At 35.0% G+C, this 16,458-nt stretch overlaps 2 protein-coding genes across 5 annotated transcripts; both read right to left on the bottom strand.

Annotated features, from left to right (window-relative positions):
• Window positions 1-1,719: 1,719 nt before the first annotated feature.
• On the bottom strand, window positions 1,720-7,630 carry LOC110787185 (uncharacterized). Of its 4 annotated transcripts, none has more exons than XM_021991761.2 (6): window positions 7,157-7,630; window positions 5,545-5,661; window positions 5,234-5,456; window positions 2,650-2,825; window positions 2,048-2,339; window positions 1,720-1,926 (listed from the first exon to the last, which is right to left on the bottom strand). In XM_021991761.2, exons 2-6 carry the CDS (start codon window positions 5,618-5,620, stop codon window positions 1,857-1,859), a joined length of 837 nt encoding a protein of 278 aa, XP_021847453.1. In that variant the 5' UTR covers window positions 5,621-5,661; window positions 7,157-7,630; the 3' UTR covers window positions 1,720-1,856. The 4 variants fall into 4 exon arrangements, with proteins under 4 accessions (XP_021847453.1, XP_021847451.1, XP_021847452.1 ...); XM_021991759.2 differs by having other exon boundaries at window positions 5,545-5,667; window positions 7,157-7,629; XM_021991760.2 differs by lacking the exon at window positions 7,157-7,630 and adding an exon at window positions 5,757-5,967 and having other exon boundaries at window positions 5,545-5,667.
• Window positions 7,631-9,449: 1,819 nt separating this feature from the next.
• Window positions 9,450-14,801, bottom strand: LOC110787142 (triacylglycerol lipase OBL1). Its single transcript, XM_021991713.2, has 5 exons — window positions 14,347-14,801; window positions 12,409-12,641; window positions 11,256-11,289; window positions 10,275-10,921; window positions 9,450-9,953 (listed from the first exon to the last, which is right to left on the bottom strand). Exons 1-5 carry the CDS (start codon window positions 14,702-14,704, stop codon window positions 9,693-9,695), a joined length of 1,533 nt encoding a protein of 510 aa, XP_021847405.2. The 5' UTR covers window positions 14,705-14,801; the 3' UTR covers window positions 9,450-9,692.
• Between the last annotated feature and the right edge of the window lie 1,657 nt (window positions 14,802-16,458).

The following is a 16,458-nucleotide window of genomic DNA, read 5'->3' as shown; positions in this document are numbered from 1 at the left end:
AATATAATAATGCAAATTGAAAATATGCTGACGGAGTCGATCCTGCAAAGTGCAAATCTCTTGCAATCTTCCAATTCACACAGAAATAAAATAATTTATTAAATAAAACATGTTTAATGGTAAATTTTCTGATAATTAGTTTCTACTATTCACATACTTCCTCCATTTTTTTATAATTGCACCATCTTGGTTTTAGCACTATTCACATATTCTTATATAGTTATTTTTTGTGATTTATATGTAAGGAAAAATATATTCAAGTAGGATCTTGTTAGATTAGTCTCGAAATATACTTTAAAATTATCAAATTTTTATAATTTTTTAAAATTTATAATGAGAGATATTAGTGGTTAAAATAGTGCATTGGCAAGCGTGAAATCCAAGATGGTGCAATTAAAAAAAATGGAGGAAGTATTGTTTACCTGGTTGATGTCTAGGGAAGGTGAGTGGCCGTTCGATACCGACGGGAGTTCCGTGATATACGAAGAATTCCGTGCCCTACAACAGAAATCTGCAAGCCAACCGTTTATAGACACTGTGAAACTCCCGATTCTATTGATCATATATATATATATAAGGATTACAACACAACTCCTAATTGATCTAGGAAACCTAATATAATTAGAAGTTGACACATACACCCAATCTATTACTATAGATACGTGTCTATTCTTGGTGTAATTTTTTTCCGCAAAAAATCACTTTCCTAAAAAGTGTATCTGTTTTATTTTATTTTTATTCTTATGTATGGAAACAAAATTTAGTTTATAAATTATGGCAAATAATAGATACGGCGTAATAGTAATTATTCTAAATTGGTAATATTTTAGTCAACTCTCTGTATTAATAATGGAAAACCTATCACTCAATCTATTGGTCAAATGACCATATTAACATTTTAAATATGCATATTAGATGAATAAATTTATATGAATATGTTAAAAATGTTATAACTAATTAACTATGCAGTAATTTAGGGATAATCAGTTAAATATTTTGTGAAAAAATGATCAAAATCCGTACATGCACGGGATATAATCTAATCTATATTAAAAAAATACCCCACTATCAACTACCATTTATTTAATAATAATAAGTCAATTACTTTGTATTAAACTCTGTGCCGGTCAAACCGGTTCAAGCTAGTATTCCGGGACGGAGGGAGTATACAATAAATATACTACGAGAAAGTACTAAATACAATACATAAAACCCTAAATGCAGGTTTAGGGCGTATTCGACGGTAACGTTTGAAGTAGCGGGTAGCTTTTAACCGATTTAAAACTCTACTTGTAAAATTTTGTAAGTATTTGGTGAGGCAACGTGTAGCATTTTAACAGAGTCAAGACGCTACTTGTAAAATTTGAAGTGTTTGGCAAGGTAGAGTTTTAGGTAGCGGTTAGTGGTGAATGTAGAGTTGAGTAGCTTTTATCAAACGTTAAAATTAGTAGCGTTTAAGGTAACAAGTAGTGTTTGACAAATTTATATTAAATTTTAAAATAATATTTCAGCTTTTATTTTATTTTATAATACAAACCGCTTCTTTTACCGAACACTCATATTAGTTACCCGCTATTTTTACCGAACCCTCATATTAGTTACCCGCTACTTTGACAGCTAACCGTTACCAGCTACTATTCACCGTTACCCGCTACTCCAACTGCTACCTACTACCCGCTACTCCAACTGCTACCTACTACCCGCTACTGCCTGGATGACTTTAAAAACAAAAGAATATGATTACAGTAAAGCATACTGGTAATACTATCATACAAAGTTGAACAAAATTGCAGACTTGCACGTAAAGCATTGGAAGACCTCCAACAATTAGCTCATGCAAAAATTAAGTTGAATATTCATGAATTATCAGTCTTCTCTTCTATAAGAAAATGATCCTGCAGGATTTCAATAGTTTCTTCCCTCGCGCTGCAGATTTTCCAATATAAGGAACAAGTTATAAACAAATCATCACACAAAACAAATACTTGGCACAGTAACAGTAATCAATCATATAAACCAAACTGTATGCTTAAATTTGATTTCTAACCTGCCAGGCCTTATTATCTTGTATTTTCCAGAATTTGTCAAATCTACAATTGTAGATCCTGCACGACCCATTGGAAGCTCACCACCATCATACACATATGCACAGTGTCCCCACAAACCCTCAAAATCTTTGATGCAGACACTGCTGCGATGCCCAGTCAAATTTGCACTAGTAAGGGCCAATGCACTTCCAGAACCCCGAGCTATTATCCTTATAAAGTCGTTATCAGGTACTCGAACACCGATACTATCTATTCCTGGATTCAGGGACTTCTCCAAAATACTTGAATCTCCTGAAATAAGTTCTTTTAGTTGACAACTGATAAATGTATTGTAAATTGTTTGAGTTTGTCAGGTTTTCTTTGATAGTTCTCCTTGTATCTAGAATTAAAAGTCACATTTCCAGAATAAAAATAGATTATTATCAAATTCTAAAATGTACCCCACTTAAATGGTGTGGCGTAGAGAGGATGAGACAACTATTATAAGGTAATTTAGAGAGATCAGTGTTAAACAAAAATGTACTGCAGAACCAGCAGACAGTCAACTTTCACAATATATCATTCATTTTATTAATAAAGAATCAGAGAAATGGCCACAAACCTCGCCTCAAAACTAAAGTCACGGGACCAGGAAGGAGAGCATCAAGCAAAGTTTCTGGCAAATCATTTGTAAATGCAAACCGCTTTATGTCTGAAACATCCCCGACACATATTGCAAGAGGGCTTGTAAGCTTGCGCCCTTTGATCTGATATATCCTGTTGACAGCTTCTCTAGAACTGCAGAAAAGAGAGATTGAAATAACAAACTCAGAAACAAATGCATACTGATATATGGAAACTACATTGCGAGTTGTTTTGTCTACAATACTACATGTAACTAACCAGAGAAATGAATTCACTTTGATTGAGTTATCCTCAAATCATTCATTAGTTGCACAAGAAATTCTCTTCGGTGAAATCCTTTGTAAGCCTTAGATGATGGTTTGAGTTTTTGACCTTCAATTGACTTTAAGAGAAAGCTCCTAAATTCCTAATTGTCTTGACCCCAATACTGTAAAGATACAGAAGGGTATGGGATGTGTAAAGAAAGAGAGACAGAGAAAGGTAGAGATGGTAAGATTTGTGGTCAGCATTCACATTAAAATGGGAACTTCAAGGAGACTTATCAGTGAAATTGGAAAGATATAGTCAAACTTAAGGTGTCCTACATAATCAATTACTTGGATAGATGTGGATCAAGTTCAGTCAATGTTCTCCGGTATTAATCCACAATTGTGATACCCACCTCATGGGAAAACCAGATTGACCAGCTCAATTTTATTAGAATGAAGTAATGGATATTGATGGAGTTTAGGGACAGGAGACCTCCTACATGTGCTATTTGGAAGTTAAAAATCTCCTCAAAAAGGTTCCAACTTTCTTGAAGATTGTCCAAACCTGGAACACTTTTCAAATTCCAACACAGAACTCCTTGATGGGACTTATTTCAGAAATTCTAAAAATAATCTCTATGGGAACAACATACTTTTTTTTAATTATTTCCCTGTTATGCAAAACTGAACATATTAGTCATTTAGATAGCTTCCACCATTCAATAGAGAGCATCTCTGTTGTTAAACAGGACAGGGTAACCTACCACTGGCAAGGTATGGACTATGGAGACGTTATCCTAAGAAGCAGAGATACTGTTGCTGAAGACCCCTGGAGAAAACATTTCTGATAGAATAAAATAGGAGATGACACGCTCATAGTAACAGCATCATGACTGCTTGTGGCAGTAACATAACACTGATGTATTCAAACCCTAAGTTCCATCAAAACCACGAAATAATGCTTTTTAACACCATGTGGATATTCTGGTTTAGGTTTTCCTGTGGACAATAACAGTAGCAAGTATCCATAGCCACTATCCAATCGCCAACTCATGTCATAAACTAAGAAAACAATAATAACCTAAAGAATTTAGCCACATCCAATGAAAAAGGACATCTAAATTCTACTCCATAAATGACTAAATGTGATATACTGATATGTTTCATCATCAAGGACTAGAGGACATCATTTCTTATCTACGCATCTTCTCTAAAGGCGGTTAAAGTAATATCGACATCTAGTGGTGGTACAACCCCCCCCCCCCCCCCCCCCCCCCCAAAAAAAAATATATATATATAGCTGTGACATGAGTTCAAAAAGGACTTGAGAATCTCATGAAGTTACAAAGTTAACATTTTGAACTGAACCCTTCACATACTACTAGCCACAACTGCAGGTAGCAAATCACACTGCAAAGCATCTGGAGGCGCAACAGGGTATAATTCAATAAATCACCACGTTGCTCCAGATATAGATAAATATAGGGTTTAGCCAGTGGCTCCTCAAGAAAGTGTGTGAACCTGAGCGGATTTCAGCCCTCTAGAAAACCATTTCCACGACAGCATGAAACACCGTCACTTCCGTTTAGATATTCTTCCAAAATTTCCCTGGCATCAACAACCTTACATTTTTTAACCAAGTTTCAGATTGCCTAGCCTATATTACTACCCTGATAAAAATTGGGACAGCACCTCTTCTCACATGGATAATGACCATATGTGATGCAAAATCTAAATCAGCCTTTATTACCAGGAACAAGAGATGCACAACCCCTTTTTTATCACATCATGGAATTCCCACTTCTACCATAGTCCTCCAAACTTAACCTTATAATACTACTTGACATAGTAAAATATGTAGATGCAAAATTGTTAAGCAACTCCAGCCACAGGACAGTGACCATCTATAGGTTAATGTTTTCTATATATGATATACTGTATCAAGAAATTTCAACTTTCAAGTTTGCGTTCGAACAATAATTTAGGAGATTTTCCGTCCTCTGATCCATACCACAAAGGGGGACTACAATGGAACATTGTGAACTTTAGCCCGCCATAAAATTCTCAAAATCATTTGCTACAACTTGCTTCAAAACATCTAGGTCTTTAAACCCCAATACATCTAGGTCTTTAAAGCCCAATACCCTTATCAATAGGTTTCTTCGCCAATTCACCAAAGTAAGAATGATTTAGAATTATATCTCCACGTTCTACCCAAATGTGCATAATATTGTAAAGCACTAAACATGAACATACCAACCCTACCAAAGTTGAAGAAATGAAATGAAAAGAAAACAAAGTTGAAGAGCATACCAAGCATCACAAGCAAAGCCATACAATGTATCGGTTGGCACAGCAATGACTTTCCCTGCATTGATTGATTGAATTGCCTCATCTGCGTACTCTTTAGTTGCAGGGAGAACAACCCTTCTCCCATTCTTTAAATTTCCATCTACAGTCGGAACCGTATTCGCCCGAACCCCGGTAAATCTCCGAAAAGGCTGCTTCAAATGCACATAATCCTGCTTGGACACTCCTGGAAGCCAACAGACGTGGTTCAGGTTCAAACCTTTAAACAATATGATTCAAACAGTGTTACGAGTATTCTGAAACGAACGGCGTACCTCTACCAGAGAATATAGGACTGCTTAGAACTTCAAGAAAGGGCAATCTCTCAGTGATCCGAGTCGGGAAATTCATATCTATGCTTCGGATATTCGATCTCTCTAAGTTTCTGCAAACTCCAACTGTTCAAATCAAACGAAGATTTTAGCTATGGTTTCATTATCAGTATGCCAATAAATTTTCGGGTTTGAATTCGGAAGAATATATTTACCTGAGTGAGTAAATTCAATTTCACGAAAAGAATCAAGCTAACTCTCTCTTTTAGGATAGTACGGAGTATAAATTTGGGGAAGGAGCAGTAATCACTCTGATTTCAATGCTTTTGCGATTTATTTTTTTTGGGGGGTAAATTAAGCTAGTTTATTAATCAAGGGATAAAGAGTTCACGAGTACGAGATTTCCGCAGGGTAATGATTCTCCCATATTTGTTCTTCCATTTGCGTTATTTACCTAACTTTTTCTGCTGAGGATCCGTTTGGATTTAGTGGAAATTAAATTATATGCACTTTTTCTTATCTGACCTTATAGGAATGTATTTGAACTCTCTAAATTGCACGTCTATTTAAAGATAAATCTAAAAGGTTTATGAACTATATATACTATCTCCTTCTAAGTTAACAAAGTTTGTGCACAAAGAAAAATAAAAGGTGAGTATATGTAAGATAAATAAAATAAAGTAAGATATACGTAGTACTACATAGTATGTACAAGAACAATAACAAATCAGATGAATAAACTTAGGTCTCAATAGTTCAATACGAATGCAGATTGGAGTTCAAATAAGAATCACATAATAATAATCATGGTCATATACTATCTAGTGTCTAGTTCTCTCAAATCAATGTCTCGCTTGGAATATCAATTTAAGCGTCTCTTGTAATTTAATACTTTCTTAGTTCCGGAAAATTCGACTCACTTGTTACCCGGGGCGGATCCAAGAATTATAAAATGGGGTCCCAAATTTAATACAACTTTATTGGACAAAAGTTTTTCAAAGTCACCTACTAATTTCAACAAACAAAATATTAATTTCGTTCAAAGATACAATAAAACTAATGAAACATATTTAAAAAAATTACAATTGCCCGCGGCGATTTTACATCCTTGAAACCGCCTCATAATAGCATGAATTTAATAAATCTCATTAATTGTCTAAGTCACTGTATAAATTAACCAAACAACAACAATTAATAATATTTTTTTTAATAAGGTTACAACTTAACTTACAATATCAGATATCACCAACCTCTTAAGTAGAATAATCTCTTATAATTAGCTTGTTTTAAAATCTGTTTTTAAGATTAGATGGCTAGATGTCTAATTGCCTATATGCCTCATTTAATTTCACTACTCATAAGACAGTTATATTACAAATAACTATTATTCTACTTTATACCCCAATTTCACAAATTACATAATCTAAGGCTCTTTAGTATAATAGTATTTCGTATTTCCAACAAATTACAAATTTCCAATATATTACAAATAAAATTATAAAATCAAAATTAATTGTATTCTATGATTGAAATTAGAAAATAGAAAAACCAAATTAAGATTGAACAATATAAATGGATTAATTGAAAATTAAGAGTTAAGAAAATAAGAGATTACCATAGCCGACGGACGACGGATACCGGAGCACCGGGGCCGGAGCGGCGACCGGTGGGTGGTAGTAGAGCACGGAGCAGAACGGCGAAGGGCAGCACAGTCGAGACTGAGCACACTAGCGGCGGCGCCACTGCAGGCTGCAGCAGACCTACGCGGTTGTACGAGAAGGCGGAGACCGGAGGCGTCAGACGCGACAGACCGGAGTAGGGCCGTAGACCGGCGAGCAAGAAGCCAAGAAGCAGTCAACCAAGATTTAGAGAAAATGAGGAAAAAAAAAGACGTTGGAAAAAGCCCCTGCTCTAAAGACGTTCCGGCTGATTTATTGACGTTGCTGCTGATTTATTGATGTTGCTAACATTGCCGTTGCTTGCTTGCTTGCTGCTGATCGATTGGAGTTGTTCATCTCCTACTTTAAATGTTCATTTAAATTTATCTTTAGAATTATTTCAGAATTTCAATCTCTGTTGCGTTAAATTTTAAGATTGTTGGGCCATTTTAAGGGTCTTGTAAAACTTTATACTTCCTCCATTTTTTTATTATTGCACCATCTACATTGGGCACAAGAATTAAGAAAGGTGTTAAAAGGTGAGAGATTGACAAAAATACCCATGTGATTAAGTACAAGTTGTAGGTAAAGAACAAGTGGGGTTTGGTCCCCACCACCCATACAAGGATAAAAATGTCATTGCATGTAGGTAAACTTACTAAAAAAGGAAATGGTGCAATTAATATGCAACTTCCGAAAAAGGAAAATGGTGCAATAATAAAAAAAAGGCAAATTTGTTAAAAAGGACCTTTTATAACCCAAATTTTGCGAGAAAGGACCTTATATAATTTTTTTTGTGAAATCACACCTTAATGTAAATTTTTTTGCGAGAAAGGACCTTATATAATTTTTTTTTGGTGAAATCACACCTTAATGTACTTTTTTTTTGCGAAAGACAACCAAAAGTAAATTTTCGGCATTGACTGAGCTTTTCCGGCCATTGACTTGCACGTGAGAAGCACGTGTGGCTTTATTTTGCTAATTACACCCAATTTTCCTCCAAAATTCTAAGATTTAAAACCTAAAGTTGAAAAAAAAGTCGAAATAAAATCAAGTTTGAAAAGTCAAGACTCGGGAAAATCAATGTCTTTAGCCAACGTAAGCCACGCGTGCTGCTCACGTGCAAGTCAATGGCCGGAAAAGCTCAGTCAATGCCGGAAAATTTCCTTAGGTCCTTTCTCGCAAAAAAAATTACTTTAAGGTGTGTTTTCACAAAAAAAATTATATAAGGTCCTTTCTCGCAAAATTTGTGTTATAAAAGGTCCTTTTTGGCAAATGGAGGAAGTATTATTTATTTTATTTAATAAAACTGCACATATATTATTAATTGTTGATATGGGTTTGTTGGTGGGCCAAATATTGTACAGGCCCAAAAAAATCAGGCCCATAAAAATGGAGGCCCATAAAATTTCGGTTTATGGTTTTTAACCGAACTAAGATTTCAAATTTCAGTTTGGTTTGGTGTGGACCGAAGAGTAATTTGGTTTGGATTTGGACTGGAAAACAAAAAATCGAATTATATCGATTTGGATTCGGTTTGGGTCATAATCCAAACAGAAAACCGAACTTTTACCCCTACTCTTTGTTGCTGATTGTTTTTACTATGGGGGACCACAATTGTACTTTTCTTTTCTTTTTTTATTAAAATTACATTTACTTTCTAAATTTTTTTTTAAAATAATGGGGTCCCTAGGGATCCCACGGGGTCCTAATAGGTCCGCCCCTTACTCATGTACACTACTACAAAGCACCATTTGGAGTTGTTGCTTGAAGTCCTCTTAAAGTAAATTAGTAATGCATGTGCAACTCATAAATATTTGGTGACGTTTGTGAAGTATAAATTAGGCGACACATAAAATTGTAATGTGATATTCGAAAACATCTTTGTATTCGCTTTTTATAAAAACAACAACGTGTAAACGAGTAATATCTCAGGTTAGTCATCAGACATACACAAGTTAACACAGCTGAATAGAAGACCTTATGAGTTATGACCTCCAACTCCACCAACTTGTGTTGAGATGACCTAGTAACGTCCAGCTCCACCAACTTATACGTGTTGGTTAAATTCATCGCCTGCTTCTGCTTATTAATGTGTGATTAACCTTTGGAGTAATTACCTATTACAAATTATAGGACACATAAAGTTGTACTAAGAATCTTTAAAAAAAATGATTATGATGCATCTATCAAGAAGTACGTTTTCATGTTGAAGAAAAGATAAGACAACATCCTGATATGATACAATCATACAAAAAGAGAGATGGGAATTATATATTCTTCTGAAATTCAACAGATACAATCATACAGTAATACATCTAGTTTAATTAACAAAGGGGAAGTCCGAAGTCCATGGTGATTTGAAAACAAAAATTAGATGGTCCATGCAATAATTTAAAGTACTCCTAATTAAACCAACTTAAGGTACCATAGACATACAAAATCGATCTATATACTACTACTACCCGGCCCTAACCCTAATTGAAAGGCTAATTAATCGAGCGAGGACATTTGAATTGTGTGTGATCTTCCTAGCCTCACCGAATTGACATAATCTAGCGGGCTATGAGCTGAAATACCTGGTAGAAGTAGTCCTACTATCCTCACAAAAATCGAATACCAGTCCTCTACATAGTCTGTGCCATACATATAACGCATTATAAAAGCCCTTATCAACTCCCATGTAGCGTTCACGTGTGCTGGAATAAGGTACCTCATCCCGTTAAAGTTTCTGTTCGGCTCTTCTTCCACTTTCTTCACATTCATGCATACCATAAATAAACCATAATTAATCACTCTCTTTTTCAATTTTCATACGGAGTACTAATTTAAGATCTAAACAAAGAAATTATCCGTAATTAAACTAGGTATAAAGTTGATTTACGCTATAGATTAAATTAAGTTAGTAATACAATAGATTTCTAGTCGCATTTGATTTCTTAATACAATTATGACTAATGTCGTAACCCACTATATATATTTGATCAATGACAACACGTACTCCAATTTAGTGATTGAGTTTACACATTCTAACATGCATGGTATCAGAGCTTAGACAAAAAGAAAGAAGCGTACCTGCTCAGCGTAAAAGCTGTTGTAGTAGAGGCAAACACCAAAATGCTTATACAAGAAAGTTTTATCATCATAAGGTAGTCGAGGAACGACATCATTGCAGTAAACAACTCTCAAGTACCTAATTAGCTCACCCTTATTAAGTTCCTCTTCCACGAACGTCCCTATTTTACGATCACCAATTCTCGGTTGTCCAAAAGTGTACACACCCAACAACCTCTCCATCATTTCGCTCTCCTCGTGTAAGATCAACACGGTTGGGAATAATATCGCAAGAGCGCCACCTAGGCTGTGACCTGTCACAACAAACTTCGCGTTCCTATGATTTTTCAATAACTCATTCACCTTCGTTTTAACAGTAACGTAGGCTGTTAAGTCTCCCATGTTTGGTGCAGAAAAAACTTTGATGTTCTTGTTTAGGAGATTATGCCTGAAAGTAGGGGTATATTCTCGGTTCCCTAGACCTAAGGCTTCTAAGAATCCCATGTGAATTTTTCCTTTCGGAATCTTGTACAAAGAGTAGTCGAAATCTGTACTCCAATCATTGGCGTCGTATGGTTCGGTGCCTCTGAAGCTGATTAGTATGAAGCTAGCATCTATTGGTTTGTCACAGAGGATGAACACTTGGGTGGACATCTCCTGTTGGTAATCTGTCAATTATATTAACACGAGAAAGAAATAGAAATGCAGGTTATATACAAATTAACCGGTGAGAAGATTAACCCACATGTGAGTTGAAAATTAGTCCCACATGGAAGAGATAGATAGAGATTGACCAACATACAAGATTGGTGGGCTACTCCACCTATCACCAATTGATTTTAGGATGGAAACCCGTCAGACTTATATGTGATCAATCTCTTCTCATGTAATACGGGCTCATATAGTAGAAAGAATGAGGCAATAATTTTAAAACTAAAAGCTCATAATTGCACTACTCGTAAGTCGTAATAAACAACAAAGAATAGAGGGGGTAGGGCTTACCATTCCAGCCATTGTAAAAGCCCACGAAATGCATCTGCTTCAGTTTAAAAACGGAAATTAGTGATGAACATACTTTACTAGGGACTAGTTTGCTACGAAGTATGATACTATTACAAAGTACACCATATTTGTTGTTATAAAATGTGATAAAGAATACGAAAACCTACAAAATGGTTATTGTTGGAGAACATATAAATTTGGAACCACCCCTCACATAGGTCCCCGAAAAAAGAAGGTACAATTTTCGAAAAGTATGTGATAATTAATCGGTGTAGGAACAACATATAAGTTGATATAGGTTGCGGTTCTTGGGGGTGGGATCTCCGATCCCTTATCCACCCCCTCCCACTCTTAAACGGTCTAACTGGCCCTGCAAAACTAATTGGACCTATTCACTTATGAGATATATCCCGATCCAGTAGGGTCTTTCTTCTTACAATATAAGCGCGACTACTCAATTTCTTTTATTGTACAACCGATTACACATTTATACCATTTGCTAGTAACCAAGATTCTTGTATGCAAACACGATTTTTGTCACATAAAACAATACTATGATAGCAATATAATTATGCTATAAATTTTACCTAGGCTATGTTAAGTTAAAATTAGCGGTTAGCTGTCAAGGATTGTCAAGGATTGTTTACAGAGTAATCACAATGAACTTTTTATTTTCGGGTGTAGCAAGAGTTGCAAAAGGCAATTCATGTAGAAGTGTTTCGATCACAAGTCATGAATAAACTCCCGTGACCAACTAAGCTAATTGGCATCTACAGAATAATAATCACACTATTAACCACAAATTATTTCCGCTAAACTCAATGTTTGTTTCCTTTGGACCACTCTCCATACCTATAATGCACCACTATGCAATAATATAAAATTAAACAACTTTGACACATAGCCAAACTTTATTTTAATTTGGTGCAATGAGCCATTAGGGCATTACAAATTACAATAAACTGGTAAGGAGGGATTCGAACTTGTGATCTATCGTACACAAGACCTCGACAAAACTTTAGCCAAACATCAATATTGGCCGGATAACCCTCGTGTAATGATATTGTTTTAGCTAAGGTAGACGTAGCAGCTAATTAGCTCTCATAATTAGGGTGAGAAACTTAATTAAAGATCGAAGATTTAGAATACTTGCCTTCCAATAGTTGAGCACAACCTCTTCGACCACAGCAGCATTTTCATAAGCTAACTTAGAAGCCATAATACAAAGGTCCATAAGAAACCTGTTGTTTTCCATCGTTATGCCATAATTATTACTCGACTCTCTTATAAAATCATCAGCCTTATACTTTAAGTCAATACGCCCGTCCAAGTGTCCAATTGAGCTTATAAATGTTGATGTTCCTCTTTTTGGAATCACCACTTTTCCTGCATTACATTTATTATTCCTCTAAATTAGTTTCTGGTTGAAATAAACTTAAGAACAAATTGTTTAATTTGACAAAATCTATCATAAATTGCAAATGACTACAGTAGATGGGATTCACTTCTAGAGTTCTAGGTCACTGGTGCAACCAATTAAGCACCCCTTTTAATTAACCAACTAAGTTAATCAGAATTCACACTTGAGAACAAATTGTTGTAGTTTATCCTTTTTTATTTTTTAAAAGGTAAGATAGATCATCTTACCAGTTACGGGGGGAACCCCCCACAGTTCAACACGGCCCGATAATTGGGCTAGACATTTTGAGAGTGGGGCGGGCATGCCCGCATGGTAAGGGACACCCACCTCAAAGTGTCCCTAGTGGGGATTAAACCTTAATGGGAATTGAACCTTAACCTTTTTATTGGAATGTGGAATCATTTACAGTATTATTACCTCCGTATGTTTAAAAAAGATATACTTTCCTTCAACAGCAGTATCTTTTATAAAAAAATACACTTTCTTTTTTTGACATGTTTTGGTTCCTTCTTCCAATATATTAATATTTCTCTTTTTCTTATGGTCCTCACACTTACTCACATCATCTTTTTAACTATAATAAATAATTTACTCATTAACCCACTTTCATATTATTTTAATAAATTCAACTCACTCTCCTAAAACTGTGTGACGGTCAAAGTGTATCTCTTTTTAAAATACGGATGGGGTATTTATTTGGTTCGATCTACTACGAGGAGCTCCCACCACTTTCGGCGGCGGTTGGGAATTAAATGAAGCCACACGTGTTGCGATCACGTGAAAGTCAATGGACAGAAAAAACTCAATCAACACCGGAAACCTCCCTTATGTTGTCTTTCGCAAAAAAAGATTTACATTAGATGTCATTTCACACAAAAAATTATATAAGGTCATTTCTCGCAAAATTTGGGTTATAAAAGGTCGTTTTTAGCAAATTTGCCTTGTTTTTTATACTCTATAAATAAACAGCAATATTAATCCACTATAGATCACAAAAAATCTTATTTTCCTTTCTTGATTATTTTTGTTGTTGTTAATTATAAAATTTAATTAATAAATAAGTAATACAACACTAAATTAATTAATAATGATTAATTACGTCACTAATAATTTGATTATATACTTATCCATAATAATATCATGAAAAATAAATGTAGGTGGGATATGAATGATGTAGGAGAGAGATGATGTTTTTGGTGCTTGGTAAATGTTGTTGGTGTTGATGTTGGGAAGATAGAAAAGTTAAAACATTACCTATATTTTATTAAGTTGAACCTCAAAATACAGGTGTTTGATAAACATGCTCTAAGTGAACAAACACAACCAACATCTAACGACAGCGGGTAATAAATGGTAAGAATAGAAACAAATCGAAGTGTGATTTGGCTAAGAAAGTAACATTAAATGTCCATGCATGTTAATGAAATATTACTAAAAACTTGAAGGAAAAAAAATCTCGACGTGGTGTCTTCCCAAATGGTAATTGGTAATGAAATTTTATGAAAAAATGAAATAATTTGTGGTAAATTAACATTGGCATGGGAGTATAGGACATTGCTTTTGCTAACAAAATTACATGCAAATTCAGTTCCATTGACACTATTTATGACCAGGCAGTTATCTCGAAAGGCAATTAATTGAAAGATGGAAAAAAGCAATAAAAATACATACCTTGGAGAAAGTTGTAGGCGAGGCGAAGGAGACTATTACCATTAAGAGAGAGGAGATTAAGAAAGTAATCCACAAAATAACCAAAAATTTCCAAAGGTTTACCAAATAACTTAATCAACTTCATTACTAAAACTGAAACTACAATCACCCATCTTTTATCTTCCCCATCAAACAACGAACTCCAGTCTTCTAAATATAATGTTGCACAATCATCCTCTTCATCATCACAAATAATATCACTTTTAATGAATTTAGACCCACTTTTTATATCTCCATTTCTCCAAAACCTCCATAAATCACTAATTCCTGCCATTTCTGGCCGTACGATCATAAACCTCCATTCATCCCCGCCGTTCATCTCTCTTGATGACCGATTATCTGATCGATCTTCTTCTTCCCCTCTTTTTTTTTCAGAAAGGAAAATAAAATAAAATGGAAGTAGTATTATTATTGATAGAAATTTCACATTGTTTTGAGTATTGCATGCAAATATGTGTATATATAAGAGGGGCGGTCCCTTTACGTGCACGCTATGGATTGGCAAGGTTGTGAGGTGAACTAAGTAAAGGCTTACATGAGCATTGTACATTTGTATGTAAAGCCAATGCTTTATACTTATTTTAGGATCGAAAACTGACAAATGCGGCTTTTCTAGAGTGGCATATAAAAAACTAAAACTAAAACTAAAAATGTGAAGCTAATTAAATCAAACATTAATTACATTTTACTCCGGTGAAATCTATCAACGGCTAGTGGAAGGTTTGATGCGTGAATCGTGATTGTAATTATTGTGTAATCCTAGATTTACACCAAAAAATTTTTAAAGGTAAGACTAGTTTATTAATAATAATAATAATAATAATAATAATAAAAATAAAAATAATAATGAAAAAAAGCAATACGTCATGTATAATAGAAATTAAAACTAACAAATACTACGTACAAAATATTTTGGATCAAACAAAATTCTAATCCGACAAAATCACGATCGTTGTGGATGAGTTCTGACAATGATGAATACCCTCTTTCACATTTGTTTAATGGGTGATGATAAAGGTCGCAAGTTGCGACAACATTTAGTTGTCGCAATCTTATGTGTCGGAATTTAAATGGTACACATAGGCACCACGTAGAGTATGCGTCATCAGATTATTTTTACTATCAATACAATATTTTTACTATGAAAATATGTAAATAATGTATTCGAGATAAAAAAGGAAACAAATTAGAATATTAAGATTTCCCTACTTTTTTTTGAAACATGTATAATAGGTTATATAAGTTAAATATTTTAGTTTCCCATTTAAATCATGACACATAAACATGCCATGTCATCATTGTGACACGGCTTAAAGGTCGCATGTTGCAACCTTTATCATTTTCGTTGTTTAATACAACCTCCAACAATGATGTCTTTCGATCTGTTGTAGTTTTGTAGGCTTAGAACTAGCCTCTGTAACGCACAAATATTTATCGGGTCATCGGTTCGGTTTCGGTTCGGGTTCATCGGTTCGGGTTGAAACCGGTTCATTTTGCTATCGGTTCGGTTCGGGTCAGGTTGAAAATGAAACGGTTCGGTTCGGGTTCGGGTTATGTAGTGCGGGTTCATATCGGGTCGGGTTCATACCGGGTCGGGTTCATATCGGGTCGGTTTCATGCCGGGTCGGTTTCATATCGGGTCGGGTCATATTTGGTCGGGTCAAAAACGGGTTAAGTCGGTTTCATATCGGTTCGGGTTATAATCGGGTCGGGTTCATATCGGGTCGGGTTCATATCAGATCGGGTCAGATCGGGTCGGATTATAGTCGGGTTGGGTCAATTCGGTTCGGTTCATTAATGGGTTTAGCTGGATTTTAATCGGGTCGGGTTCATATGGGTCGGGTTTATATCGGGCCGGGTTCGTGTTTAGTCAGATCAATTCGGATACAAATTACAAAAAATGTCGGGTTATTATTAAAATCACAATTTTCAATGCGCTTATATTATAATAACTACATTATTGAAGCAAAGTGAAAAGGTAAAAGAGCCCATACAATTTGATTACGTGATTTATAACTAATGTTATTTTCTTTTTTGACGAACAACTAATGTAGTAATGTTCACATCCAATTA

Source organism: Spinacia oleracea, chromosome 1, assembly GCF_020520425.1.
Source record: "Spinacia oleracea cultivar Varoflay chromosome 1, BTI_SOV_V1, whole genome shotgun sequence".
Lineage (NCBI taxonomy): Eukaryota > Viridiplantae > Streptophyta > Magnoliopsida > Caryophyllales > Amaranthaceae > Spinacia > Spinacia oleracea.
This window is presented reverse-complemented; position numbering and strand designations above follow the sequence as displayed.